Below are 27,931 nucleotides of genomic sequence, written 5' to 3' on the forward strand. Positions count from 1 at the left end.
CTTGCTCTTTAATTGAAGCAGAAATTCTTATTTCTCCCTCTCCCATACTTTGTATCTAGTATTTAATAGACCAAAGACATACATCAGGATACTTCTGGACTGGCCCCATTTTTCATTAATGTGGCCTCTGGGAAAGCATATAAAATGTATACATGTAAAAATCCAACTGGCTAGAAAAATGTACCATAAGTCAAATGTCAGGATTTTCAGGTGTAACAGAAGAGCATAGAGTTGTGAGTGAGAAGTTTAGATTCAGGCCGGGCGTGGTGGCTCACGCCTGTAATCCCAGCACTTTGGGAGGCTGAGGCAGGCAGATCACAAGGTCAAGAGATTGAGACCATCCTGGCCAACATGGTGAAACCCTGTCTGTCTACTAAAAATACAAAAATGCTCCTGGGAGTAAGAATATTTAGTATTTTTACTAAAAATGCTAAAAATGCCCCTAGGAGTTGGCATATTACAAAGGCAAAAACACAAAAGCAGGAACAGCAATTCTGCTTGGAAGGTGAGGGATGGCCATTCAAAGCAGCCCAGAGACCTTTCCTGTGGGGCATGACTCGCTGACCCTTCATCCAAGACTCAGAGAGGCCTGAAGGCTTGTCTAATGTCACACAGGGACTTGTATCCACTATACTGTGGGAGTAGGGAGGATACGAGGGCTGGAGGGAAAGGGAGCTAAGAGGGCCTGCTTTTTTCCTCTAGGGTAATTCTCACCATCATCCTATTAGGTATGAATTATTAGCCTGACATTACTTTTAAGGAAAGTGTGTCTCGGGAAGGTTGAGTCACTTGCCTAAGATCACTTACTAGCAGATTCAGTATTTCACTCCATGGATGTCTTGCTCCAAAGCCTGGACACAGCCCTATGACCCCAGCATAAATGTGATGGGTGTGTGTGGGAAATGCAAGGGAAAGCACAGAGAGGAAGGAGATGAGCTGGTGACCACAAACCAGAGTAGTAAGAAAGGCCACAAAACTGCAGATCTTCCTGGACAGGACTGACACTTCTCCTCCCCTACGAGAGGATTTACAAACCTGATAAAAACTGAGATGTAGCCTGGGCAACACAGTGAGACCCTGTCTCTAAGAAGAAAAAAATTAGCTGGTTGTGGTGGTGCACACCTGTGGTCCTAGCTACTCGAGAGGCTGAGGCAGAGGATCACTTGAACCCAGGAGTTTGCGGGTGCAGGGAGCTGTGATCACGTCACTGCACTCCAGTCTGGGCAACAGTGTGAGACCCTGTCTCAAGGAAAAAAAAAACAACCAACAGAGATGTGGGAACTTAAGATTAATTCCTGTGCCAAATAAAATGAGACATCTTGAAATGGTGCTGAGGAGGTTGGAAGAGGATGGGGAAAGGAAACTAGTAAGAGGATCAGACATCTGATGCTTCTCTTTAGGATTGTATCCCAGGACTATAACTTTAGGACTACAACTCTCATGATACTTCTGTACTGACCCCATTTTTCATTAATGTGGCCTCTGGGAAAGCATATAAAATGTATACATGTTAACTGCTAAGTAAAATCTAACTGGCTAGGAAAATGTACCATAAGTCAAATGTCATGATTTTCAGGTGGTGTAATAGAAGAACAGAGAGTTGTGAGTCAGAAGTTTAGATTCAGGCCGGGCGCAGTGGCTCACGCCTGTAATCCCAGCACTTTGGGAGGCCGAGGCAGGCAGATCATGAGGTCAAGAGATTGAGACCATCCTGGCCAACATGGTGAAACCCTGTCTCTACTAAAAATACAAAAAGTAGCTGGGCATGGTAGTGGTGCACACCTATAGTCCCAGCTACTTGGGAGGCTGAGGCAGGAGAATTGCTTGAACCCGGGAGGCAGAGGTTGCAGTGAGCCGAGATCGCACCACTACATTCCAGCTGGCGACAGAATAAGCCTCAAAAAAAAAAAAAAAAAAAAAAAATTTAGATTCACTTACTGGTTGGGTGACCCTGGGTAAGTGACTCAGCCTTTAGGCATCTCAGTTTCTTTATATATACACAGAAATAATCATAGCTTGTAGGTCAGTATGTGAAGCTCTGAGCCTCAGTTTCCTCATTTATTTTTTATATAGTCTCGCTGTGTCACCCAGGCTGGAGTGCAGTGGCGCCATCTTAGCTTACTGCAACCTCCACCTCCTGGGCTCAAGCGATTTTTGTGACTCAGCCTCCCAAGTAGCTGGGATTATAGGCACGTGCCACCACGCCTGCCTAATTTTTGTAATTTTTAGTAGAGATGGGGTTTTGCCATGTTGGCCAGGCTGGTCTTGAACTTCCTAGCTCAAGTGATCCTGCCACCTTGTCCTCCCAAAGTGCTGGGATTACAGGTATGAGCCACCATGCCTGGCCTAGTTTCCTCATTTTAAATAGGCATAATGATAGTATATTCCTCATCAGATTGCTAAATTTAATTAGTTAATACAAAGTACTTGGAACAGTGCCTGGTACATGCTAAGCACCACCATAACTACCATCTTTAACACAGCCTCCTCAGAGAGACCCTGTTCTTTATCACAGCACCTGGTCCTCATCTCATCAGTCTATAAATATTTTATTTTTTGCTCATTATTTGTGCTCCATGAAGATAGGGAATTTGTCTGTCTTATTTACTATTATATGCACAGTATCCAGCATGACACCTGATACAGGGTAGGTACTCAAAAGCAGTTATTATTAAGCAGTTATTATTATTGTTTATTTTCTTGGTACTTGCAAGAAAGTTCAGGTGCTCTGCCAAGGCAGAAAAGAGGAGATGTGGGATTTGTACCAGAGTTCCAACCACCTACTTCAGCTGAATGAATAGTTATGAGGTGTTTTGTAAATGGCAAATAGTTGTACGACTGATATTATTCTCCTCATCCAGATCTTACTGTTGTACTCCCGTAAGGTTGCATCTCCCCTCCTATCTACCTGCTTGGTGGGGACTCCCACAGCACTCAATACACATTTCTTAGCTGCCTCTTGCTTTCATGCTTCTGCACAGCTTTTTTCTTCCCCATGTCAGTCTTGGCTGACAATGCCCTGCTCTTGCATATTTGCTCTTCCTCACTTTTCCTGAGCTCCCTGCCCACTGCTGGGCCCACAGAATATGCTCAGTACAAGCCTGAGGAGTGACCCCTGCTGCAGCCTTTCCAGGAAGATGACCTGGGGCAGCTCTGCATTCTGTGCACACTTCTGTGGAAGAGATGATGACTCTATAGAAGAAAGGTCAGTTGGCCATTCTCTTACCTGATCTGTTGTGGCTGCTGGTGGCAAAGTTGCTGAGAGTGAAAGCATCCGCAGGGAAGCCTCCAACTGCTGGGGAGGCAAAAAGAAGTTGGGCACCACAATGGGCCCTGGGCTACAATGGTAGTTAAGGGACAAAAATACCTAGAAGTCCACCCCTCTTGCAGTGGAGGCCAGCATCTCCACTGACCATTCACTCTGCCCCCACTCATGTTTTTCCCTCAACTATTCTTGTCCATAAATTCTTTGCTCAGCTGGCTCCCTCTGACTGGAAGGCTTGCCCACTCCTAACACATAGAAGTTTTTTATGGATCAGTTCAAATCCGGCCTCCTCTAGGAAGCTTTCTCTTAATCTTAGCCCCACAGTGATCCCTCCTTCCTCACATCCTAGAGCAGTCTGCAACACAGGAGAATGCTTAATTATTTAGTCTGATATGATTATTTTCCTCAATCTTCCCTAAATTTCTCAATGGCACAGTTTCCTTCTGTTACCTCTACTTCCTGAAAGCCCCTCAGGAGGCTGGCAGGTAGCAGGCATTGAATGATTCTTGCCTAAGGGCCTGCTAGTTAGAAAAAGACCTATTAGAAGTCAGTCAGGGGATGTGGGGATTGGGATGTGGCTCCAGGGGGCAGTGCCTTAGGCTGCATTTAGGTGCCCTGCACTGAAGGAGGGCCTGCTTGCCTATTTTCTCTGCTCACATTCAGAAATGAGAGCTCTGCATCAGGGGCTGTCCACGACGGGACATGTCCTCATGTCAGGGACCAGTACAGCTGGTCCAATCTGGATGTGAGCCCTAGAAGGCAGGTACTGTTATCTTGCACTTCTCCTCCATATCTTCTTGAGGTGCTCAGTGCTGTGTTGAGAATATGGTGTTCTACAGGTATTTTTTGAATCAAATCACTGATTCAGTTTAGTTGAACTCTGAAGGGGGTAAAGAGGGGACTATTTTGATGTTCCAATTTTTTGTTTCTGTTTAATAAGTATGGTTCTCACTCCAATTTGCTTACCACATTTCCTATTTTATCGTCATTCTTCTACATTAGACTCTAAACTTCAAGAAGGCAGAGATGATGTGTCTTTTTCATAACCATATTCCTGTCACCTAGCATAGTACCAGGGAGACAGTAAGTACTCAATAAATATCTTGTGAATGAATGAAATGCATTGATTTCTTGCTTTGGTTCAAGTCCCTGATTTTTCTGTAGAGAGGTGGGGGAGGAATGGAGATCCCGAAGGGAAAGACCCTTTGACTCCAGGCCTTCTGCAGAGGCCCAGGTGAGGTAGGATCTATTTGCTGTTGCTGAAACTGCTGGGGACTGCCAGACAGCCAGCTGATGCTGTGGGGAAGAAAGAACTTTGCTGTGAGGTGTCAGGGCTGGCTCTGAAGCATGGAAGTCTCTTTCCCAGCCCATTGCCTCATGTGTGCTTTAGGGTCCTGCTCCAACAGGCACTTTCTCCCACCAACTTTTATTTTGTTATGTTTTTTGAAACAGGGTCTCACTCCCATTGTTCAGGCTGGAGTGCAGTGGCGTGATCATGGCACACTGCAGCCTTGACCTTCTGGGCTCAGGTAATTCTTCCACTTCAGCCTGCAGAGTAGCTGGGATTACAGGCACATGCCACCATGCCTGGCTAATTTTTGTATTTTTAGTAGAGATGGAATTTTGCCATGTTACCCAGGCTGGTCTTGAACTCCTGACCTCAAGTGATCCTCCCACCTTGGCCTCCCAAAATGCTGGGATTACAGGTGTGAACCACTATGTCTGGCCTCATGAACTTTAAATTCCTGTTCCTCAGTTCATAAAAATGTTCAAGTTTCCCATTTAGGGAAACAAACAAACAACCCCCTGACCTTGCATTGTCTTCTAGTTACCACCCAGCTCTCTGTCACTTACTAGATGGATAACTTCAGGAAAGTTCACTTTTTGTGCCGCAATTTCTCCATTTTTAAATGTATTAGTACTTATTGTTTTAAGGATTAAATGAATTTATATATGTAAAGTGCCTAGAATGGTGCCTCGATAAATGTCAGCTATTCTTATCTCCTCAGTTTATGTGAAAAAGTTGCCTGTTCTCACTGTCCTCACCATTAGCTGCTTTGACTAATGAAGTTTGGCTTCCATTCCCACCACTGTAAGGTCCTCCTTAACACTAAAACCAGTGATACATGTCAGCCACATTCTCCTGGACCTGTGTGCAGCATCAGTGCTGACCACGACGTCCTGAAACTCTGCAGCATCTGCTCCTATGGCACCTCTCTCTCCGCTGCTTCTCCCACCTCCTGACCAGCTCTCCTCACCTCGTTTGTGGGCATGCCCTGTCCTGCTTCTCTTTGCACACTGGAGATGCTCAGAGTCTGCCTCTGTGTGTTTGGTTCTCCCTTCCCAAGCTCTTCTTGCTGCCCTCATCGACTCCCAGAGATGCCTACCTTTATGGCTGAGCTCAGCCCTCAACTTCACTCCTCCTGCATCTCCTCCTGGATGTCCTACAGGCACATGCCCCAAACGGCAATCTGCATCGTCTCCCAAACCTGTCTATGTGCTGTTTCCTATCCAGTAAATGATATCACCTGCCGGGTAACTTGTGACAGAAACCTCTAATTACACTTTCTATTTCCTTTGTCTCATCCCCTGCCCCTCTATCTAATCCTCTCAGATCTGTTCCCCTCGTCTTCATCATAAAGCAGTCTATACTTCAGGTCAGACTTTCTTCATCTCTTGTTATTATTGCAAGTGTCCTAACTAGCCTCCTTGCTTCTAGTCTTCCCTTACTTAGCCTGCCCTCTACAAGGCACTGGGTGACTTCTTTTCTCATATGTACATCTGACCATACCACACTCTTGCTTAACAGTGAACACTATTCATGTACCAGGTATTGTGCTAGGCAGTTTACATGATTATTTTCATTTTCATTTTCACAACAACCCAGTAAGTACTATTATCACCTCCATTTTACAGATGAGGAAAGTGAAGTTTCTTTGCTTTAGAATAGAGTCCAAGTACCTCAGCCAGGTACAGAAGTCCTTTAAGATCCAGGCCTTGCCTCACCTCGCACCATCCCCTCATCCCTGGACTCTAGCCACAGTGAACTACTGCCCACAGGCAGCCTCCTTCACCCAGCGAGGCCTCTGCACACACAGTTTGTCCTGACTAGAACTTTTCCTTGTCTCTATTGCACAATGCCTATTCATCTTTGAGGCCTGGCTCTCCTGTCTCTCTTACTGGGATGGCTCCAAGTAGAGTTAGGGCAGCTCCCTCCTCATGGTCCCTCGTGTTCTGTCCACATCTCATCACAGTACTTGGCACAATAAACTGTCAGTATCTATCTACTTGACTGTCTCCTATCTCATAATGGGAACTTCTCGAGGTAAGGTCTCATTCAAATCTGTCCTTGGCACCCAGCACAGGGCCTGGCACGATTTATTTTTGAAAGAATAGTCAGGAAGGCCTAAGTTAAAGCAGCACTTAGGTTCTGGGCACATGTGGCATCTCCTCCATTGGCCATATTCTGAGCACAATTAATACTGACTGCAAAGGCAGCAACATCAGGGGCCAGGATCCAGGATGGGCAAGGCCAGGGAGAACTGCACACAAGGAGGTCTATTTTCAAAGCTCAGCCTCCAGCCATTGCATGCTTTAATCCTTTCCTGAGCCCACTCTCCCACCCCTAGGTTTTTCTCTGATCTGCATCAAGAATCATGCTGTGTGGTGTGTACAAATGTTTCCACTCATTTGGTTTTCTCAACAATGTTGTGAAACTGTGATAGTTCAATCCAATCTACATTTACCAATCCCTTCTCTGTGTAGTGCTAGGTCCTGAGGATGCAGAAAAAGACAAGGTCCCTGACCTGGGGAGCTTATAATTTGGTGGGTAAGGGATTTCCGCCTCCATTTTACAGGTGAAGAAACGTGCACATAAAGATTAAACTATATGTCTATAATCACAAAAATAATTTTGTGGGTCTAGAAGGGTCAAAGTCAGGCTCCCTGACTTCTAGTAGAGGAAGATCTCTAGTCTAGTAAAGCAGCCTGCTTCACCTGCCAGCCGTACAATATTCCCTGCTTGTTGGGATAGCAGGTGAGCTGATCTGATCAGCTGGTTAGGCTACAGGTGTGAAGGCTGTAGATGGTCCTAAGTGGTTTCCTTTCCCCATAACATGCCAGTCTGTGTTTAAAAGGAAGGCGTGGGGAATGTCAGGTGCCCCCTGTTCCCATCAACAGTACCTTACTGGGGACTTGGGAAAGTCCATCTCCATGGTGCCTGTTTAGCTCCATCACTTGCTTTTTTAAAAAAATTTAATCTGGCCAGGCGTGGTGGCTCAAATGCTCTAACTGCAGCATTTTGGGAGGCTGAGGCAGGAGGATTGCTTGAGGCCAGGAGTTTGAGACCATCCTGGGTGACACAGCAAGACCCCAACTCTTAAAAAAAATTAGCTGGGTGTGATGGTGCATACCTGTAGTTCTAGCTACTTGCAAGGCTGAGGTGGGAGGATCACCTGAGTACAAGAATCTGAGGCTGCAGTGAGGTATGATAATAACCTTGTACTCCAGCTTGGGTGACAGAATAACCTGTCTCTTAAAAAAAAAAAAAAAGGCAAGTCACAATAACTGAGCATCAGTTTCCTTATATTTGCAAAATACGGATGATACCTACCTAAAAGACTTGTGATGACTGAATGAAAAATGTACATAAAGTGCTCAATGGCAGTGATTTTCTTTCCTCTTTCTCTAGACTCTCTGCTTCTCTTTCAACTGATAAATAGTCTCATTCCTTAGATCCCGAGCCTTGCCTTCAGGTGGTAAAATACCCAACAGATGAATTGGATAAATCAGGGTAGGCTAGGCTAATGTGCTACGAATGCCTAAACCCAGTTCAAGGCATTATGTTTCTGAGGGCTGGTGTTAATGGTAAAACTGTAGCACCTGTCATGCAGGTGGGGTCTTCTGAAGGAATGGTCTTCCCATGCCCCCTAGTGCATTCCATGAGGGTGGCCACTTGCTCACACTCACACTAGGCTAGTCTAAGTACCTGCATCCAAACCACTTGTGGGAAATGCCAAAGGATACAGCAGGAGGCTCTGCTTTGTGGACGTCTCTGATCCAGTTGTCACCTGCCTCTGCCTGATGTCAGAGGAGTCGATGGGTGGTCCCTTATGGTTTTCCCTTCTGCTCTGGGAGGCTAGATTTAGCGGCAACTTCTTGAAGCTATCAGCAGAGTCACCGAGCTCACTGGTGGCAGCTTCATTCTCAGCTGGGGCCTCTGACTTGGGCTCCTTGTTCTGATCTGTCTGTGGTGAGCTCCATCCAACAAACGTGCTGCTCTGTTGAGCTCCTGAGAGTGTTGGGCATGGGATGGGCTGAGGGTTGGCTGAGGCAGACTCGCCACCAACCCTGGCCTTAGAGGCCTCACACTCACAAGCAACAAGACTTTGGCTAGGAGAACCCTGCCTAGGCAGGTGGGGGTTGACAGCCCTTTCTGGGCTGGAGAGAAAGCTACTTTTGACCATAAGCTCCTCTCTGCAGAAAGGCCCTGGAGAAGGACAAGAGGGGCCTTCCCTCTGCACCTTGTCAGGCTGAGGGCTGATGACCTCACTAGTGTCTGATATGACACTAGACCAAGGGCTAGTTTTGTCTGTCACCGTGGTGATCTCATTTAAGGTCCTGGGCTCAATGATGTCTTCTTCATAGTCCTCATCACTGTAGGCTGGGCCTGCCTCAGTGTCTTCACTGCTCTGCATCCTTGTAATGGGTACTGCATGCCTCAGGGACTCATGGAGCATTCTTCCTCCATTTGAAGTCTCTTCGAGAGGAGGGGGTGGTGGGGAATCTGTGCCTTTATCTGGAGCTCTTGCCAATGGCTCATCTGGCATTGTGCATCGTTCTTGCAGTGCTTCTGTGTCCTGAGCATCTGGGAGGGTGGTGGCCTTGTTGCTTCTACTCCTGGCTCGGTGAGAACTCAAAGCTGCTTGCGAATCCCTGGTGATAGTCTGCAGATCTGAACAGCAACACATATCACTCTTATTACAAGGTAGGGCCACAGACCCCTCAAATTTCCCACACTAGCCTCTAGCTTCAGAAGCACTATGGCAATCAGACTCTGAACAAACCATAAAGAAAATTAGTCCACCCAAGATTCAGTGAGACTATATTCAAGGCGGTACAATTTTTAGTACTTTATTCTAATATCAGAGGACCAGAATCTAATCTATAGTTGTGGATACATCTGTGGAAATGCTTTCAGAGACTATCTGCTCATGCTGAGGAATCGTTGGGAGCTGGGAGTCCTGGTGGGCATGTTCATGCTTCCAGTTACTTCAGTAACTACCTATATTAAAAATCAAAATGAGAATCCACTTATTTACCTATTTGATGACAGTTATTAAAACTACCTATTTTACTTCGAAAATAAAAGCAAGGAAATATCTATCACCCATATGATAAGGCAGGGAAGATTTACACAGAAAATAGAAGCAGCAAGGTATGTTGGAAAGAGCATAGGCTTTGGAGCCGGTCAATCTTGGGTTCGAATCTCTGTTGTCACTTGTTAACTTTGTGATCACAAGCAAACCATCCTCTCTGAGCCTATTGATCTGTACAGTGTAATCAACACCACCCACTTCATAAGGTTACAGTAGAGAATACACGAAAGAAATGGGCATACACTGTGTGGTGAATATATAACCACTTAATAAACAGAAGCTACTAGTCATCTCAAATTATTTTTGGGATGGAATGGGAGTGAATCAATTAATAAATAGACCCAGTAAATGATACATGTTTGCAAGATTATTTGAGAGGAGAAAATTAGGAACTGAAGGCAAATTTGATTCCTGGGGAATAGGGGTCACATCTCCCTCACAGCACCTAACAGAGGGCTCACTCTACAGGAGGTGCTGGCTGTTTAATATTATACACTGATGATTTTCAGGCCTCAAAGGAATGGGTAGATAGACGAAAATGGAACATTACTACCTGTAAATAGGAATAGGCATGGGGAAGCATGTTTAGTTAATCCTAATCCTTTGGCCTGAACATGCTTTCTGTCTCAGAGCAGTCTTCTTGCTTTTTATAAACCTGCCCAGCCTTCAAGGCCATGTTCTATTGGATCTCCTCCAGGAAGCCTTCCCAGATTCACGAGTTAAATAAGATTGCTACATGGCTTTGTTCTATAAGGAAGCACTTAAGAATATGACACTGTGTAATTGTATGTTTACCCCATCAGACTGTGAGCTTCTCAGGGCATGAACCATATGTCTGAATCATGTTGTATCTCTAGGGCCTAGCCTAGCATATAGCTCTGGCTTAAAAAAAACCCCACTCAGTAACTCTCTCTCAAGTTTCACTCATATCCATTTGTCTGATGGCTTTGTAAAAACAGCATACTGAGGCATAATGGAGCATAATGGAGGCAGGGGCAGGCTTTTGCTGTTTTTGTTTTTTTTTTTTGAATGGTTTCCCTGATCTAATCATCTTTCTCTTTTTAAATTCATTCTCCTTGTGAAAACCAGTTCTCATTCAGCTGTCTGCTTGCTGAGAACTTCCCATTTCTTCCAGGATAAACATTAGGCCCCACAGCTTCAATTCTTTTTTTGTTTGTTTGTTTTGAGTCAGAGTCTTACTCTGTTGTCCAGGCCGGGGTGCAGTGGAACAATCTCGGCTCACTGCAACCTCTGCCCCCTGCATTCAAGCGATTCTCGTGTCTCAGACTCCCAAGTAGCTGGGATTATAGGTGCGCACCACCTCGTCCAGCTAAATTTTGTGTTTTTAGTAGAGATGGGGTTTTGCCATGTTGGCCAGGCTGGTTTTGAACTCCTAACCTTAAGTGATCCACTCACCCTGGCCTCCCAAAGTGCTGCGATTACAGGTGTGAGCCACCGTGCCTGGCCACAGTTCCCTTCTCTCTCCTCTTTTAATATGCCCCTTTAGAAAGATTCCCCTATTTGTTTCCACCTCTACTCCAAACAAGCCTTCATCTGTTTTGCTGTCATACTTTCTTTGTGAGAGGATTTTTCTTTGGTTGACTATAGAATATAAGCTTGATGAAGGGAGATAATGCCTGTCATATCCACCACTGTATCTTCCTGGGACAAATAACAGAATAGTGCCTGGCACAGATGGTGCTCAATAAACACTTGACTGAAAATATCCAAGCAAGTGGAAGTCGAACACAGAGCATTTATCTGAGGCCATGGATACCAACAGGTTAGGTATCTGGAAGAAGAAGACAGAAAGAAGGTTTGTACTTAGTGTCAATCAAGGTGTTTTTCTCTCCTGTTAGACAAAGAAAATTGAACTTCTTCATCCCTGTGTAGAATCTACACATTTCACTCAAGCAAAAACAAGTGAGGGCTGAAGATGCTGATCTAGTTGATTTCCCAGTGTTCCCTGAAGCTTGCTTGATAAAGATTTCTAGGTCATGACCCTGGATCCTGATTCAGAAGGATGGAGTAGGACCCAGGAATCTCTATTTCACAGTAAGTGCCCCGGGTGATTCTTATGCTCAGGCAGGTTTGCCAATATTTGCTCTAGAGCAGTCTCAGTCTTGTCTACACACTAGAATTACCTGGGGAGTTAGAAACAATACTGATGCCTGGGTTCCACCTCAGAGATTCTGTTGACCTACAGTACAGCCTGGGCATGGGGTTTTTTAAAAGTCCCTCAATAATTCCAATATGCAGCTAAAGTGAGAACCACTGCTCCAAAGGGGTTTTTCAAAGGGTGGACTATGAATCGCTAACATCCAGAATCATCTAGGGTGCTTGTTAAAAGTGCAGACTTCTGGGCTTTCATAATTAGAATTTTAAATATGTTTATTGTTTATTATTTTCTCAGAGAGTGGCACAAGTTCAAGAATTGCTATTGAGGAACCACTCATCTAATCTACCCCACTCTTTTCTTGGCTGGGGAAACTGAAGTCTAAGAAGGGAAAGGACATGTTCAGAGTCAGACTCTAAGTCTGTACCAGAAGCCCATGAAGGACCTGGGTCAGTCCAGTGCTCTTTCCATTGCCCCATGTTGCTGTGCCATACTATTATGTCCCTCCTTTTCAAACGCAAGATGGTTAAAAAAAAAAAAAAAAGGAAGAGGGTGAAAACAATTGGTCTCTATTTGTCATAGGGGCTTGTCCAAAGGAACACATTCAAATGCTTTTTGAATTAGCACCTAGTGACCATAACATCTCAACAAGAAAGGATCTGAGTCATACCTGTGATTAAGGAGCTGACTTGCAACACCAGGTTACTGGATTTCTCCAGGATACACTGGCTCCCAGGGTCTAGGCTGCTGGCACCTGGCCCAAGATGGTCCCTACAGCTCTCCTGGTGCTGTGAGATGGCCGTTTGAGTCTGAGGGCTGAGGGGTAGGAAAGGCTTGGTGAGCTTCTGGCTGAAGTACCTCTGAATCTGATCAAGCTCACTCAGATTCTTCCTATAAACAAAAGGGGGAGAAGAAGACAAAGGGGTAATTCATGGAGATTACGAACATCTCTTATGTCCCCTGGACACTACCGCTTGAGCCAAAGCCTTAATACCTCTCACTTGGTCTATTAATATACTAAGTCCCTCTCTCTCCAATCCACCAACTCATCCTTCACTCCTCTGACTACAATCCTGCTGCTGGGGGCAACTTTCTCCCCCTTTTGTCTGTCTAATGCGATTCCTCATCTGATGTCCAGCAAAAATGCCACTTCCTCAGAAAGGAACCATTCTTGATCACCATTCCAGTCCTTATTTCTGTTTACTTTGACAGAATAAAGCCCTACTCTGCGCTAACACTGTCCTTTGCTACCTCATAACCATTCCTGATCCTTCAGGCAAGCAACTTCTAAAAAGCCTTCCCTAAATTGGTTTAGGGGCTTCTCTTCTGTGCTCCATAGTTCTTTCTGCACTCTTCCATCACATCACTCATTTATTTAACACCTATTTCCCCCGATGTACGGTCAGCTCTGGGCTGATTCCTTTACATCTACTGCACCCAGCATAGTGCTTGGCACAAAACAAAAGAATGCTGGATGGATAAAAGGACATAAATAAGTGATTTTAAAAATCTGTTTAAAAGCCTTTAATAGGGCCACATTCTCACCATTCTCCAATAAGAAATCACACCAACCTTCACTTGCATAGGATTTTATGTTTATGCTTTTAAACATATTATCTTGTTTAATTTTCAGCTAATCATATGAGATCAGTAATTATAAATAAGCAACTTGAGTTTCAGAGAAGTTAAGTGACTTGTCCAGAGCAGGGAGCAGTATGTAGCTACTCAGAATCTGGGACTCCAAGTCATGCTTTTTCCATATGAGATGGACTCTGTTCCAGCTGGGTTCGTTCCTTCCTCATACTTCTGCTGATACTGGAACCTCAGTTCAAGCAACTCCCTGCTCTGTTTCTATTCCAGTCAGCTTTTAAGGTTGCAGCTCACATTTCTTCTTTTCAAAGTCCATTATCCCAAATCGTTGCACCACCTGTCCCTTAAACACCTTCACACTCATCATTTCACACATCAAACTTTTTCTTAGATTTTCCCTTAATTGTCTCATTATATGTTAGTTCAGTTTCCCTAAGTAGGCCATGGGCGTCTCGGAATAGAAGATATATCTCACACTTCTCTATTTCCTTAGTACACTCAATGTGCCTGGTATAATCAACACAGCATGGACACCAAATACCTGTGACATGAACTGAAAGTCTTTCTATCCTTTTGTTAGAAACAGTCTGCGTATCTTAGAGGAAAATCCAAATGAGAGGACAAAGTTGATCCTTATTCTATCACTAGAGGCCAAGACTCAAGTCACGGTGGTGTGTACCAAATCACTTAGGTGTCTATATCGTGGTATATGCCACATGGATAAACATCTGCAGGAGGAACATGCAAACAAATGTAACTTGGGGTAGCTTTGGGAAATAAGCAAACCTATTGGTCTCGTTAGACCAGTGTAGAACCATGTAGAACCATGGCATGTCAACCTATGAACACCAAGCTGTACTTTGCTCATCTGTGAAACACAGGTTTATTAATACTTGCTCTGCAGGCCTGAAATGATAGCTGTGATTCAAATGCAGCACTGTTTAAGGGTTCTCTGAATCCAAGGAGGTTATGCAAATTGATCTTACCTTGTTTCACGCCCATTTGGTAAAGAATTCCTCTAGATAGTAGTTCTGAAAGCCTAGTTCTAGGACCAGCTGCAGCAGCATCACCTGAGCTTGTTAGAAATGCAGAGTCTCAGGCCTTATCCTAGACCTACTGAATCAGGCACTGTGTGGATGGGTCCTAGCAATCAGTGCTGTAATAAGCCCTTCATGGGATTCTGATATACACTAAATTTTGCGAACTACTGTCCTAGGGCAGTGGTTTTCAACCTGGCAATATTGTCCCTCAGGATACACTTGGCAATGTCTGGAGACATTTTGGGTTGTCACAAGTGGGAGAGGGGTGCTACTGGTATGTAGTTGGTAGAGGCCAGGGATGCAGCTAAACAACCTACAATGCGCAGAACTGACCCTCAAAACAAAATATCTGACCAGAATGTCAATAGTGCCAAAGTTGAAAGAAACTACTCGAAGGTGAAGGAGTTTCTTTTTTTAAGTGGGTTCCAAATAGGTTATGTGAATGACCCAAAAAAATACAACCAAATTATCAATGGTTTCACTTAAACAGCCTACAATCTCTAGCACCTTACTAATATGAAGATAAGAATCTGAACATATTACTTCTTCGTAAAATAACTTTGGGCAGTTTCCTAGAGTTTATAGCAGAAGTCCCCAACCTCTGGGCTGTGTTCGTGGCCTATTAGGAACTGGGCCGCACAGCAGGAGGTGAGTGGGGGCAAGTGAGCTTTACTTCTGAGCTCCGCCTCCTGTCAGATCAGCAGCAGCATTAGATTCTCATAGGAGCACAAACCCTATTGTGAACTGCTCATGTGAGAGATCTAGGTTGTGCGCTCCTTATGAGAATCTAAGTAATGCCTGATGATGGGAGGTGGAACAGTTTCATCTGGAAACCACCCCCAACCCCCAACCCCACCCTTGTGGAAGAAAAATGGTCTTCCACAAAACCAGTGTCTGGTGCCAAAAAGGTTGGGGCTGCTGGTCTATAGCACTATTGATCAATTTTTAACTTGTCTCATTAACCAAAAAGATTTTGTTGATGTTTCTTTTCTGACTTTGCATTATGAATCAAAGAATAGGTTAGTTTTTTTTTTTTTCAAATATAAAGTCTTTTGGCCGGGTGCAATGGCTCACGCCTGTAATCCCAGCACTTTGGGGTCACGAGGTCAGGAGTTTGAGACCAGCCTGGCCAACATAGTGAAACCCTGTCTCTACTAAAAATACAAAAAACTAGCTGGGTGTGGTTATGGGCACCTGTAATCCCAGCTACTTGGGAGTTTGAGGCAGAAGAATCCTTGAACCCAGGAGGCAGAGGCTGCAGTGAGCCGAGATTGCGCCACTGCACTCCAGCTGGGGCAACAGTGCGAGACCCCATCTCAAGAAAAACAAAAACAAAAACAAACAAACAAAAAAGCCGGAAGCCGCAGTGGCTCAGGCCTGTTGTCCTGGAGAATAAGGAGGGAAGCAAGGCCAGGTGTTCGAGCCCAGCCTGGGCAGCATAGGAAGCCTTTATCTATCACACACACACACATGCACACACACACACACGCACACACACACACCCCTTTTAAACATTTTTTCCTTAAATTTTTTTTTTTTTTGGTGCTATAACAGATTTTACTCATGTCAATAAAAACTGACAAACATGATTATCTGAAATCTGTATGGGTAACTTTTTAAAGATGGAGTACATTTTGATTGTAGCAACCTCCATATTGTTCTTTTAAGTGGTTACATAATGTTGATACTTTCATTTTTCCTTAAATTTCACATACTCTCCTCCTTTCCTTCCTCCAACACCTTTCACTTAAGAATAATTGTTCTAAGGGTAATAATTCTTAGTCTGACATTCAAGGACCTTCATGATGTGACTCTTAAAAAATTCACCCTGCTTCTTGCATCTTATGCTCAGCTTTTTCCTACATGCACTGCTGGCATTTCCCCAAACTTGACTTGCCCCTGAGCCTTGGCGTAAGTTCTTTCTGCACAAAATGTCCTCCAAAGACCAGTTCAAATGTGACTTCTTCAAATCTTTCCAGGAACAATCCAGAATATTAGGCATTCCCCTGTCTACTCTTGGCCAGGGAAATTGCAGCTCTTACTACGCTGCATTATAATTATTTGGCAACATGGCTATCTCCTCCACTGAGATGGGCAGAGCAAGGATTGGAGCTCAAGTCTATCTGATCCTGAAGCCGTGTCCTTTCCACTGTGCCACACTTTTCATTAGATAAGCTAGGGGCTGATCTAGCTGATCTATCATCACCCTTTCAATTCTCACAGCGATTCTCTGGCTCAGGTGCTAACTAAACTAAGAAAGGAACAGAAAAGAGTTAACAGGTCTAACGTTTACATCTTTAATCCATCTTGAATTGATTTTTGTATAAGGGGTAAGGAAGGGATCCAGTTTCAGTCAAGATGGATTAAAGATTTAAACGTTAGACCTAAAACCATAAGAACCCTAGAAGAAAACCTAGGCATTACCATTCAGGACATAGGCGTGGGCAAGGACTTCATGTCCAAAACACCAAAAGCAATGGCAACAAAAGCCAAAATTGACAAATGGGATCTAATTAAACTAAAGAGCTTCTGCACAGCAAAAGAAACTACCATCAGAGTGAACAGGCAACCTACAACATGGGAGAAAATTTTCGCAACCTACTCATCTGACAAAGGGCTAATATCCAGAATCTACAATGAACTCAAACAAATTTACAAGAAAAAAACAAATAACCCCATCAAAAAGTGGGCAAAGGACATGAACAGACACTTCTCAAAAGAAGACATTTATGCAGCCAAAAAACACATGAAAAAATGCTCATCATCACTGGCCATCAGAGAAATGCAAATCAAAACCACAATGAGATACCATCTCACACCAGTTAGAATGGCAATCATTAAAAAGTCAGGAAACAGGTGCTGGAGAGGATGTGGAGAAATAGGAACACTTTTACACTGTTGGTGGGACTGTAAACTAGTTCAACCATTGTGGAAGTCAGTGTGGCGATTCCTCAGGGATCTAGAACTAGAAATACCATTTGACCCAGCCATCCCATTACTGAGTATATACCCAAATGACTATAAATCATGCTGCTATAAAGACACATGCACACGTATGTTTATTACGGCATTATTCACAATAGCAAAGACTTGGAACCAACCCAAATGTCCAACAATGATAGACTAGATTAAGAAAATGTGGCACATATACACCATGGAATACTATGCAGCCATAAAAAAGGATGAGTTCATGTCCTTTGTAGGGACATCGATGAAATTGGAAACCATCATTCTCAGTAAACTATCGCAAGAACAAAAAACCAAACACCGCATATTCTCACTCATAGGTGGGAATTGAACAATGAGATCACATGGACACAGGAAGGGGAATATCACACTCTGGGGACTGTGGTGGGGAGGGGGGAGGGGGGAGGGATAGCATTGGGAGATATACCTAATGCTAGATGATGAGTTAGTGGGTGCAGCGCACCAGCATGGCACATGTATACATATGTAACTAACCTGCACAATGTGCACATGTACCCTAAAACTTAAAGTATAATTAAAAAAAAAAATTAAAAAAAAAAAAAAAAAAGAGTTAACAGGACAGAGGCTGGTCTGGACGAAGTCAATGGTTGTGAGGTTGTGAGGCTGGTTATTATTAAGTTTTGGTGAACAATCTGAAGCTCCTACATTTACAGGTGCATCAATAACAGAGCCCCCTGAAGGAATGGAAGGTCCCAAGCTGATACAGATTCATCTCTGAGGAATCCCATGAGGCTCCAGGGTCCAACCTGACACTAACATGCAAAAGAGCCCTCTACTAATGTTCCTAGGGCGGTGGCAGGTGATGGAAAAGCAGTAATGCACATTGCCATTTCTCATTCACTTTGTGCCCCACTATGGTTTCCTGTGTCTTTTCTCAGTAGAGCCTCACCTGAGAGAAGTCAGAATGGAGGTTTGGGAGGACAAAGGTGATGTGGTCGGTTTGTCATCACATGGCAAGGGTGCCTCTCCCTGAAGATGCAGGGATTCATGAAACCGGCGAATGTTCTGCACATGCTCTTCATGGCGTGATGCTTGGCTTCTTGTGGTATCACTTCTGTCAAAAAAAAAAAAAAAAAAAGTAGGAGCAAAATAAATTCCCAATCAATGAGAACACTGCTAGTGTGACAATAAACAAATCACTATCCTGAAATGGAACGCAAATCTATCCCCACTATCACAGTTCTGGCCTTATCATCTCTTGCTTGGATTATAAATGTCTCCAAAATAATCCTGTCTTCAATCTTGCCTACCCCCTTTTAATTCATTCTTCACAACAAGCAGAGTGATTTTTCTAAAACATAAATCTGGCCGGGGGTGGTGACTCACACCTGTAATCCCAGCACTTTGGGAGGCTGAGGCGGGTGGTTCACTTGAGGCCAGAAGTTCGAGACCAGCCCAGTCAGTATGGCGAAACCCTGTCCCTACTAAAAGCACAAAAATTAGCTGGGTGTGGTGGCAGGCGCCTGTAATCCCAGCTACGCCAGAGGCCATGGCAGGAGAATCACTTGAACCTGGGAAGTGGAGGCTGCAGTGAGCAGAAATCATGCCACTGCACTCCAGCCTGGGAGACAGAGTGAGACTCTGTCTTAAAAAAAAAAAGCCCCCCAAAACCAAAAACCATAAATCTGAAGTAATAATAACAAGAGCAACAATAACAACAATATATTTGGCGTCCTTATTGTATGCCAAGCCCTGCTGTAAGCATTCAACATATATTACGCCATGTGATTATCACCATTCCTTTCTGGCTTTGGCTTTTAAACAAATCTCAAATTCCTGAGCATGATATTCAAGATCATGACTCCAACAATCTCTTTTTAATTCACTGCTTTATTGAGATATAATTCACATGCCATACAATTCACCTATTTAAAGTGTATTATTCAATGGTTTTTAGTATATGCAGTTACGTAACTGTTACCACAATCAGTTTTAGAACATTTTTACCACTCACAAAACAACCTCATACCCATTAGAACCATTCTACATTTCCTGGTCCTAGGCAACTACTAATTTATTTTCTGCCTCAATAGGTTTGCCCATTCTGGATATTTCATATAAATGGAATCATATAATATGTGTTTTTTGGTGACTGGCTTCTTTCATTTAGCATAATGTTTTCAAGCTTCATCTGTAGTACAGCATGTATCAGTCCTTCATTCCTTTTTACAGCTGAATAATATTCTGTTGGATAGATATACCACATTTTGTTTATCTACTCAGTTGATGGGCATGAGTTGCTTCTACTTTTTGGTTATTAGGAATAATGCTACAAACATACGTGTACAAGTTTTTGTGTGGACATTTGTTTTCATTTCTTTTGGGCATAAAACTAGAAGCAGAATTACTGGGTCATATGGTTACTCCATGTTTAAGGAACTTCCAGATTATTTTCCAATGCACCTGCAGTGTTTTACTATCCCACCGGCAATGTATAAGGGTTCCAATTTATCTACCCCTTCCTAAGGCTTGAGATATCTTTTTTTTTTTTTTTTTTTAAATACAGTCACCCTAGTGGATATAAAGTGGTACCTCATTGTGGTTTTGATTTGCATCTTTTACTGTGATTATTGGCCATTTGTATATCTTTTTTTGAAGAAATGTCTATTCAGATCCTTTGCCCATTTTTAAACTGGTTATTTGCTTTTTATTATTGAGTTGTAAGAGTTCTTTATATATTCTATATATTATTTTGAGACAGGGTCTCACTTTGTCTTCCAGGCTGGAGTGCATGGCTCAATGCAGCCCTGACCTCCTGGGCTCAAGTGATCTTCCCACCTCAGCCTCCTAAGTAGCTGAGACCACAGATGTGCACCACCAAGTCTGAGTAGTTTTTTAATTTTTTGTGGAGATGGGCTCTCACCATGTTGCCCGTCTCTATAAAAAATAATAACATGGTCTTGACCTCCTGAGTTCAAGCGATCCTCCCACCGCAGCCTCCCCAAGTGCTGGGATTACAGGTGTGAGCCACTGCACCCAGTCCCCTTTATATGTTCTAGATATAAGATCTATAACTGGCCGGGCACAGTGGCTCACGCCTGTAATCCCAGCACTTTGGGAGGCCGAGGCAGGTGGATCACAAGGTCAAGAGATCGAGACCATAGTGACCAATATGGTGAAACCCTGTCTCTACTAAAAATACAAAAATTAGCTGGTGTGGTGGCGTGCACCTGTAGTCCCAGCTACTAGGGAGGCTGAGGCAGGAGAATCGTTTGAACCCGGGAGGTGGAGGTTGCAGTGGGCCAAGATCGTGCCACTGCACTCCAGCCTGGCAACAGAGCAAGACTCCGTCTCAAAAAAAAAAAAAAAAGATCTATAATTTGCAAATATTTTCTCCCATTCTATGGGTTGTCTTTTCACTTTCTTGATGGTATCACTTGCAGTGTAAAAATTCCAGTTTTGAAATTTTATTTATTTTTATAATTTCAATTTGTATTTTAGATCTGAGGGTGTATGTGCAGGATGCTGAGGTTTGGGGTTTGAATGATCCCATCACCCAGGTACTAAGCATATTACCTAACAGTCAGTTTTTCAGCTTTTGTCCTCCTCCCTTTCTCCTTCCTTTAGTAGTCCCTAGTTTCTTTTGTTGCCTTTTTTATGTCTATGAATACCCAATGCTTAGCTGCCACTTATAAGAGAGAACATGTGGTATTTGGTTTTCTGTTCTTGTGTTAATTCGCTTAGGACAATGGCCTCCAGCTGCATCCATGTTGCTGCAAAGAACATGATTTTGTTCTTTTTTTTTTTAATGGCTGTGAGAGTTTTTAATTTTGATGAATCTATTTTTTTTCTTTTGTTATTTGTGCTTTTGGTGTCATTTCCTAAGGAATCATTGTCTAATCCAAGCTCATGAAGATTTACTCCTCTGCTTCCTAGGAAGAGTTTTATAGTTTTAGTTTTTACATTTAGATATGTGACCCATTTGAAGTTAATTTTTGTGTATGGTTTGAGGAAGGGGTCCAACTTCAATCACTTGCATGTGGATATCTAGTTGTTCCAGCACCATTTATAGAAAAGACTAGTCTTTCCTCATTAGTCTTGGCATCCTTGTTGAAAATTAGTTGACCACAGACACATGGGTTTATTTTGAGATTATCAATTCAATTCCACTGATTTATATTTCTATCCTCATTCCAGTACTGTTTTGCTTACAGTAGCATTGTAGTAAGCTTTGGAATTAGGGACTCTGTTCTTTTTCAAGGTTGTTTTGCCTATTCCATGTGCCTTGAATTTCCATACTAATTTTAAGATCAGCTTGTCCATTTCCACAAAGCCAGCAGGAATTTTGATAGGGATTGTGTTGAATCTGTAGATCAACGTGGAGCATATTGCCATCGTAAAAATATTAAGTCTCTTAATCCATAGATATGGGATGTCTTTGATTTTATTTAGACCTTTTTCAATTTTCTTTTTTCTTTCTTTTTTTTTTGGCAGACAGGGTCTTACTCTGTTGCCTAGGCTGGAGTGCAATGGCATGAACATGGCTCACTGTAGCCTCGACCTCCTGGGCTCAAGCAATTCTCCTGCTTCAGTCTCCCGAGTAGCTGGGACTGCAGGCATGCACCACTATGCCTGGCTAATTTTCTTGATTTTTTGTAGAGATAGGGTTTCACTTTGTTGCCCAGGCTGGTCTCGAACTCCTGAGCTCAAGCAATCCTCTCACCTTGGCCTCCCAAAGTGCTGGAATTACAGGCATGAGAGACCACGCCCAGCCTCAATTTCATTTTTGGTTATTCATTGTTGGTATATAGAAATACAATTGATTTTGCTTATTATGTTTTAAAAGTTTCTGTTTCAATTCCTAATATGGTAAAAATTGATAGATATAACCCACATAAACCCGTTTGGGTCATCACTAATTTTTAATAGTATAAAAGGGTTTTGAAGTGAAAATGTTTAAGAACCACTGCTTTATTAATGTGTAACTGACATAAAATAAACTTTACATATTTAAAGAATACAATTTGATGAATTTTAACACATGTATACATCCAAATAAACCATTACCACGAAATAATGAATACATCTACCACCTCCAAAAGTTTCTTCTTGTCTTTTGCAATTCCTTCCTCCTTTCCTCCTTATCCACTCTGCCTTGTCCCTAGGCAACCACTGATTTGCTTTCTGTCACTATAGGTTAGGATGCATTTTCTAGGATTTTATATAAATGGAATCATATACAAGGTACTTTTTATTATTTTAAGAGACAGGTTCTCACTCTGTCACTCAGGCTGAAGTGCAGTGGTGTGATTATAGCTCACTGCACCCTTAAGTACCTGGGCTCAAGTGAGCCTCCTGCCTCAACCTCCTTAGTAGCTAGGACTACAGGCAGGCAAATTTTTAATTTTTTTGTGGAGATGGGGTCTCACTATGTTGTCCAGGATCATCTTGAACTCCTGGCCTCAAGCGATCCTCCCATCTCAGCCTCCTAAAGCACTGAGATTAAAGGCCTGAGTCACCATGGCTGGTCCAATGTACTCTTTTTCGTCTAGCTTCTCTTCCTCAGCATAATTATTTTTATATTCATTTTGTTGTCTATCAGTAATGCATTTCTTCTTATTTTTGAGTAGTATTAATATTTCATTGTATGGATATACAACAATTTGGTTATTTGTTCACCTTTTTGTTGATGGACACCTGAGTTGTTTATAGTTTTTGGTTATTACAAATAAAGCACAAAGACCAGAAAGTTTGGAAACTGCTGTTCTACGCATTTCACAAGTATTATTAGTAATAAAACCTCTCTCTTAAGGCTGCTGTGAAAACCCAATGAGCTAATGTATATAAAGGCCATATAAAAGTGAGTTATTTCTATTCTCATTTACTCTTTGTAATAGCCCTTGAGGTACTATATTATTTTCATCCTACAAATTAGAAAGCTAAAGCTCAGAAAACTAAAGTAATTAGCCTCAGGTCACATGTAACTAGTAAGTGGTAAAGCCAGGATAGGATTCCAGATCTGTCTGACCTCACAGCCCACTTCACCACCCTGTCCCTTGAGCAGGGCAGGGTCAGGAAGAGCTGGATCTCTGGTAAGATGGTTAGAGAGTGAATTATAGCCTAGCCTTAAATGGCTGTCTGTATATAATATGACACTTCGATGTGGCCCTTCTGAAGTGGTAACAGGGACATCTTTATGTGGACAAAAGGCAAGCCATTAACCTTTTAGCTTTTAAAATTACTAAAGGGTGGGCATTAGAGATACCCTCATCCTACCCATGTGTCCCACTGATTGGGTATGGTCAAAGTGACACTTTTATAAAAGAGATAACAAAGGAATTATCTAAAATCTGGGATCTAGGAATTGACAGATACATAGCTCTCTTTGTACAGAGGACCAAGGATCTCTTCATGTGGTGATCAAGTAGAAAACTATGTAGCCCTGAATTGGGCCTTAGAGTGTTACATGATATTAGTGTCTTCTTGGAATAAAAGGGTCTGCTCAGTAACTGCTCTTGTAGGAAGGGCTGCTGTAGGGCAAGATTCCTTGCCCTTTCCCTGAGCTGAAGAGAAAGACATAGGAAAGACTCTGGTGTAGGCAGCGGGGTGCTTCAGATGGTTCTAGGGCCTGTAAAGAGGTAGAATGGAAAGCAGCAACCTTATTCTTAGACCCTGTCCTTGTATAGGATGGAACATGCTCTAGCCCTGAGAGCCATATGCATGTTCAAGGCTGGCTTGGTGAAAAGGATGGACCAGTTGCTTTTTGTAAAATAAACTGGCACATAGTTTTAGCAGGGGAAAGAAGATGTATTTCTCACATAGTTGATGACTGAATTTAGGGATAAAGGTTAAAGGCCTTTGAGGATAACAGAAACTTGTCCCTTGTACTGAAGTGACCCTTCTGATAGCAGTACAAATTCTAGCTCCTATCTTATAAAAACTTTGTTTTCATACAATCTTGGGGTTTTTGGAGTTGTGACAGAAGATCAACAAAGCTCTTACCCTGTCTTGTTTTTTCCTCTAATAAAGGAAAGAGAGAAATGATAAGCCAGTTCACACACTTCCATTTTTTAACCCCATTTCTTCTCATCATCAAGAATTCACTCACCTCCCAGGAGAGGAGAAATCAAGCTCCTTTGAGGAGGCATGAGCAAGTTGGTCTAGGGTCTGCCTTGCCATGTGGCTGGAGAATGCAGCACACATATCAGAGGCAGGGAAGGAAAAGGGACTGTATATTGGGATCTGTAAACACAACAAGAAAAATGGTACACTTGTCACCATAAACCCATTCGTAACAAAGCAGTATATAAATAAATTTGTAAAATTTATTGTGTGCATTTAATTTACTGAATACTTTGTGTTAAACACTGTGCTAAACAATTTACATACATTTTCTCATTTATAATCTTACGAGGCAACTATTATTATTATACTCATTTTACAGACTATGCTATCAGATTGGTTTTCAGTTGCTTTATCTATATTTATGCTCTTGTTCATCCAGCTATTAATACACTGTAAATGCCTGAATGGATATCATTTTACATTTACCTTACATATGAGGATAATCTGGCTGTGAAATTTCTTGTCTTAGGACTACCAAGGTTGGGCCGAAGAAATGACCTTCCTATATTGGGACCAATGAACTCTGTTTTCTTATGCATGCTTTCATCCAGTATTTATGGATGACCACTCTGTGCCAGACGCTGGGCCAGGCACGAGAGACAGAGAGATGAATAGAAAACATAGTCTTTGCCTTGATAGAGCTCCCGTATTTTTGATAGTCTGGGAAATTCTTCTTTCTTTTACAGTTAAACTCCTTGAAAGAGTTGTCTACGCTTACCGTGATCAATTCCCCTCTTCACATTCTTTCAATTATTTTTTTAAATGAAAGACTAATGATATCAATGTAACAGAGTTGAAAAACAAGTCAGTTGATAGAGTTTCAGATTTTATATGACAACCTTGTTTTATTTGGAAACTGCGATATAATTAATGTATTATACAATTCATCCTTTTAAAAAGCTCAATTCACTGGTTTTAAGTGTATTCAAAGTTGTGCAACTGTCACTACTAACTAATTCCAGAACATTTTCATCACCCCAAAAGGTCAGAAGGTTGTTATGAGACACATATAGTATATAACGTATTCTATAAGCTGGAGAGTGACAAACATGAGTAAAGGATGTTCTTATAGGTCAGTACAATTCATATTGGTTAGGGATGTGAATCTCCATACATACCAGTGATTTTGAGGTCTCCACTCCACGCCTTGCTTGCCTTTCTTCTTTGAAGTGTATCAAACTCTCCAAAGGGGAGACAGCAACTTTTATCTGACCCTGGCACTCTCCACTGAAGTCTGTGATGTTGTACCAGCCACAGACAAACTGGAAGCCAGAGAGAAGTGGGGAGAGGTCCACCGAGGCAAAGCCAATCACCCTCTCCTCATCTGTAGAGGAAAGAGAAGAGCTGGGCAATGTGGCTAGGCATGTCCTGCCACTGAGATTAGAGGGTGCACACAGAGAAGCTGATTCAGGGGATGGAGGAGTTTAGTGATCCCAAAGCCATCAGAGAAGACAGATAATGAAGTTGAGAGGGACTGGCAACCAAAGCCTGCCTTCCCTGTTAGGAATTCCCTTTCTGTATGGTGGGAAAAAGCTGACAGGCTTGCACTTCATTCTCTCTCTCTCTCTCATTTTGAAAGAGATGGGGTCTCACTCTGATGTCTAGGTTGCAGTGCAGTAGCATGATCATAGTTCACTGAGGCCTCGAACTCGCAAACTCAAGCAATCCTCCCTCTTCAGTCTCCCAAGTAGCTAGGACTATAGGCACACACCACCATGCCCAGCTAATTTTTAATTTAATTTTTTTGTTGAGATGGGGTCTTACTATGTTGCCCAGGTGGTCTTGAACCCCCAGCCTCAAGTGATCCTCCTGCATTGGCCTCCCAAAGTGTTGGGATTACACATGTAAGCCACCCCACCTAGCTGGTCCTCTTGATATAGGCAATTAGAAAATAACACTAAATTTAAGAACTTATTTTTCCTAGGCTATCATGTCTCAGTGATTTTTCTCAGGGCAGTATGTCTTGCAATGATGGAATTATGAGAGATTTGCATTTTCCTATTTATACTTCTCTATATTTTCCAAATTTTCTACATATGCATTATATTTAATTAAGAACAAAGTGATGCAAATTAAAAAGGAAAAACAACTCCCTGGAGAACAGTTTAGGGTGCAAAATGAGTCTGGGCTCAGGCCCTTCTCTACATGGTAAGGGGGCTGCCCTTAATGACTGAGAAGATTCTCTTTTTATTGGACAAGCTACCATGCAATGACCTTCATTCTCATATTCTTTGCTACTTATTCCTCATTTCTGACATGAAGTAGCTGGGGACACACAGGTCTCTGTCACTCCATGAATTTCTGTTTTATATAGGCTCCATTCTGTATAGTGAAATCAAAGGCTGGATCTACCAAACACTGATACAACTGTAGGTCTATAAATTGCTTAATAAATCAAGGAATGCATATTTTCCAGAGGAGTAATCGTGAAGTTCCCACAGTTCCTTGGGCACATTCCTGCTGACACTAAATTCATCACATACTGCATAACATTTGTTTGGACAGCTTGCTGTCCTTTAGACTGGAACCTAGCTAAACGGTGAGAAAAGGTATTACACTATGTTTCCTACACTCTCCATACCTGGCATAACATCTTCCTGCATGAAAAACTTGATAAATATTCACTGAAAGCACAAGTAAACTGGCCAACCTAGAGTGGGACAAAGGAGCAGTGTGCCACAATAGCAAATCTAGGTATGGCTTTGACTGGAAAACATATTCCTCTAACTCCCTGAGCCTCAGTCACACACATATAATGAGAAGTACTGAACCAGATTCAAGATCCCCTTTGGTTGAGCAGGTGGCTCATGCGTGTAACCCCAGCACTTTGGGAGGTTGAGGAGGGAGGATTGCTTAAGGTGAAGAGTTCGAGACCAGTCTGTGCAACATAACATGACCCCATCTCTTAAAAAAACAAAACAAAACAAAAAATTTGTGGGGTATAGTGGTGCATGTCTGTAGTCCCAGCTACTTGGAAGGCTGAGGTGGGAGGACTGCTTGAGCTCAGGAGTTCACAGCTGCAGTGAGCATAATCCTACCACTGCACTCCGGCCTGGGAAACAAAGTGAGATCTTGTCTCAAAAAAGAAAAAAAAAAAAAAGATCCCCTTCAACTTGGAACGTTTTTGATTCTATAAACACTTGAAGCTGTATTCCCCAGAGTGGGGGTCAAGTAATTCTTACCCACTGGGGATGAAGTATGATGGAGGTTTCTGCCTAAAATGAAGGTAGTACATCCTAAACATACTTGAGGAGTGCTTTGGCTAAGCAGATCACAGAAAAAAGGAATGGCTTGGAAGAGTTAAATTTAACATTGGATTAACAGGACAACCCACCATTCTCCCTTTGCAGTTAATATTCTAGTCAACAAGAACTTCCCTCAACTCTTTCTTGACTTGAAACTTTGTATTTGTTTTCCCCTCTGACTACAGTAAAAATCCTGCTCCTTCATTCCTCAGTTCAGGTGTGCTCCAGGAAGCCTTCTCTGACAT

The 27,931-nt window shown here is 42.7% G+C and overlaps 1 protein-coding gene across 13 annotated transcripts in view; it reads right to left on the bottom strand.

The window, feature by feature from the left end:
* Positions 1 to 27,931, bottom strand: part of C2CD3 (C2 domain containing 3 centriole elongation regulator) — a 162,507-nt gene that overhangs the window by 15,964 nt on the left and 118,612 nt on the right. For 9 of the 13 annotated variants that reach the window (XR_002938508.3, XR_010147281.1, XM_063783205.1 and 6 more), the window contains 6 exons: positions 25,560 to 25,765; positions 24,425 to 24,558; positions 18,266 to 18,430; positions 12,429 to 12,649; positions 8,291 to 9,218; positions 3,227 to 3,338 (listed from right to left, as the gene is read on the bottom strand). Coding sequence is in view for 11 of the 13 variants with exons in the window: in XM_063783205.1 (XP_063639275.1) it covers positions 3,227 to 3,338; positions 8,291 to 9,218; positions 12,429 to 12,649; positions 18,266 to 18,430; positions 24,425 to 24,558; positions 25,560 to 25,765 (1,766 nt within the window). In the remaining 2 variants the exon portion in view is untranslated. Of the gene's footprint in view, positions 1 to 3,226; positions 3,339 to 8,252; positions 9,219 to 9,375; positions 9,549 to 12,428; positions 12,650 to 18,265; positions 18,431 to 24,424; positions 24,559 to 25,559; positions 25,766 to 27,931 lie in introns of those variants that run through there. The other 4 variants (XM_024347351.3, XM_024347352.3, XM_063783209.1 and 1 more) reach the window with 2 other exon arrangements.

This window comes from Pan troglodytes, chromosome 9 (assembly GCF_028858775.2).
Source record: "Pan troglodytes isolate AG18354 chromosome 9, NHGRI_mPanTro3-v2.0_pri, whole genome shotgun sequence".
Lineage (NCBI taxonomy): Eukaryota > Metazoa > Chordata > Mammalia > Primates > Hominidae > Pan > Pan troglodytes.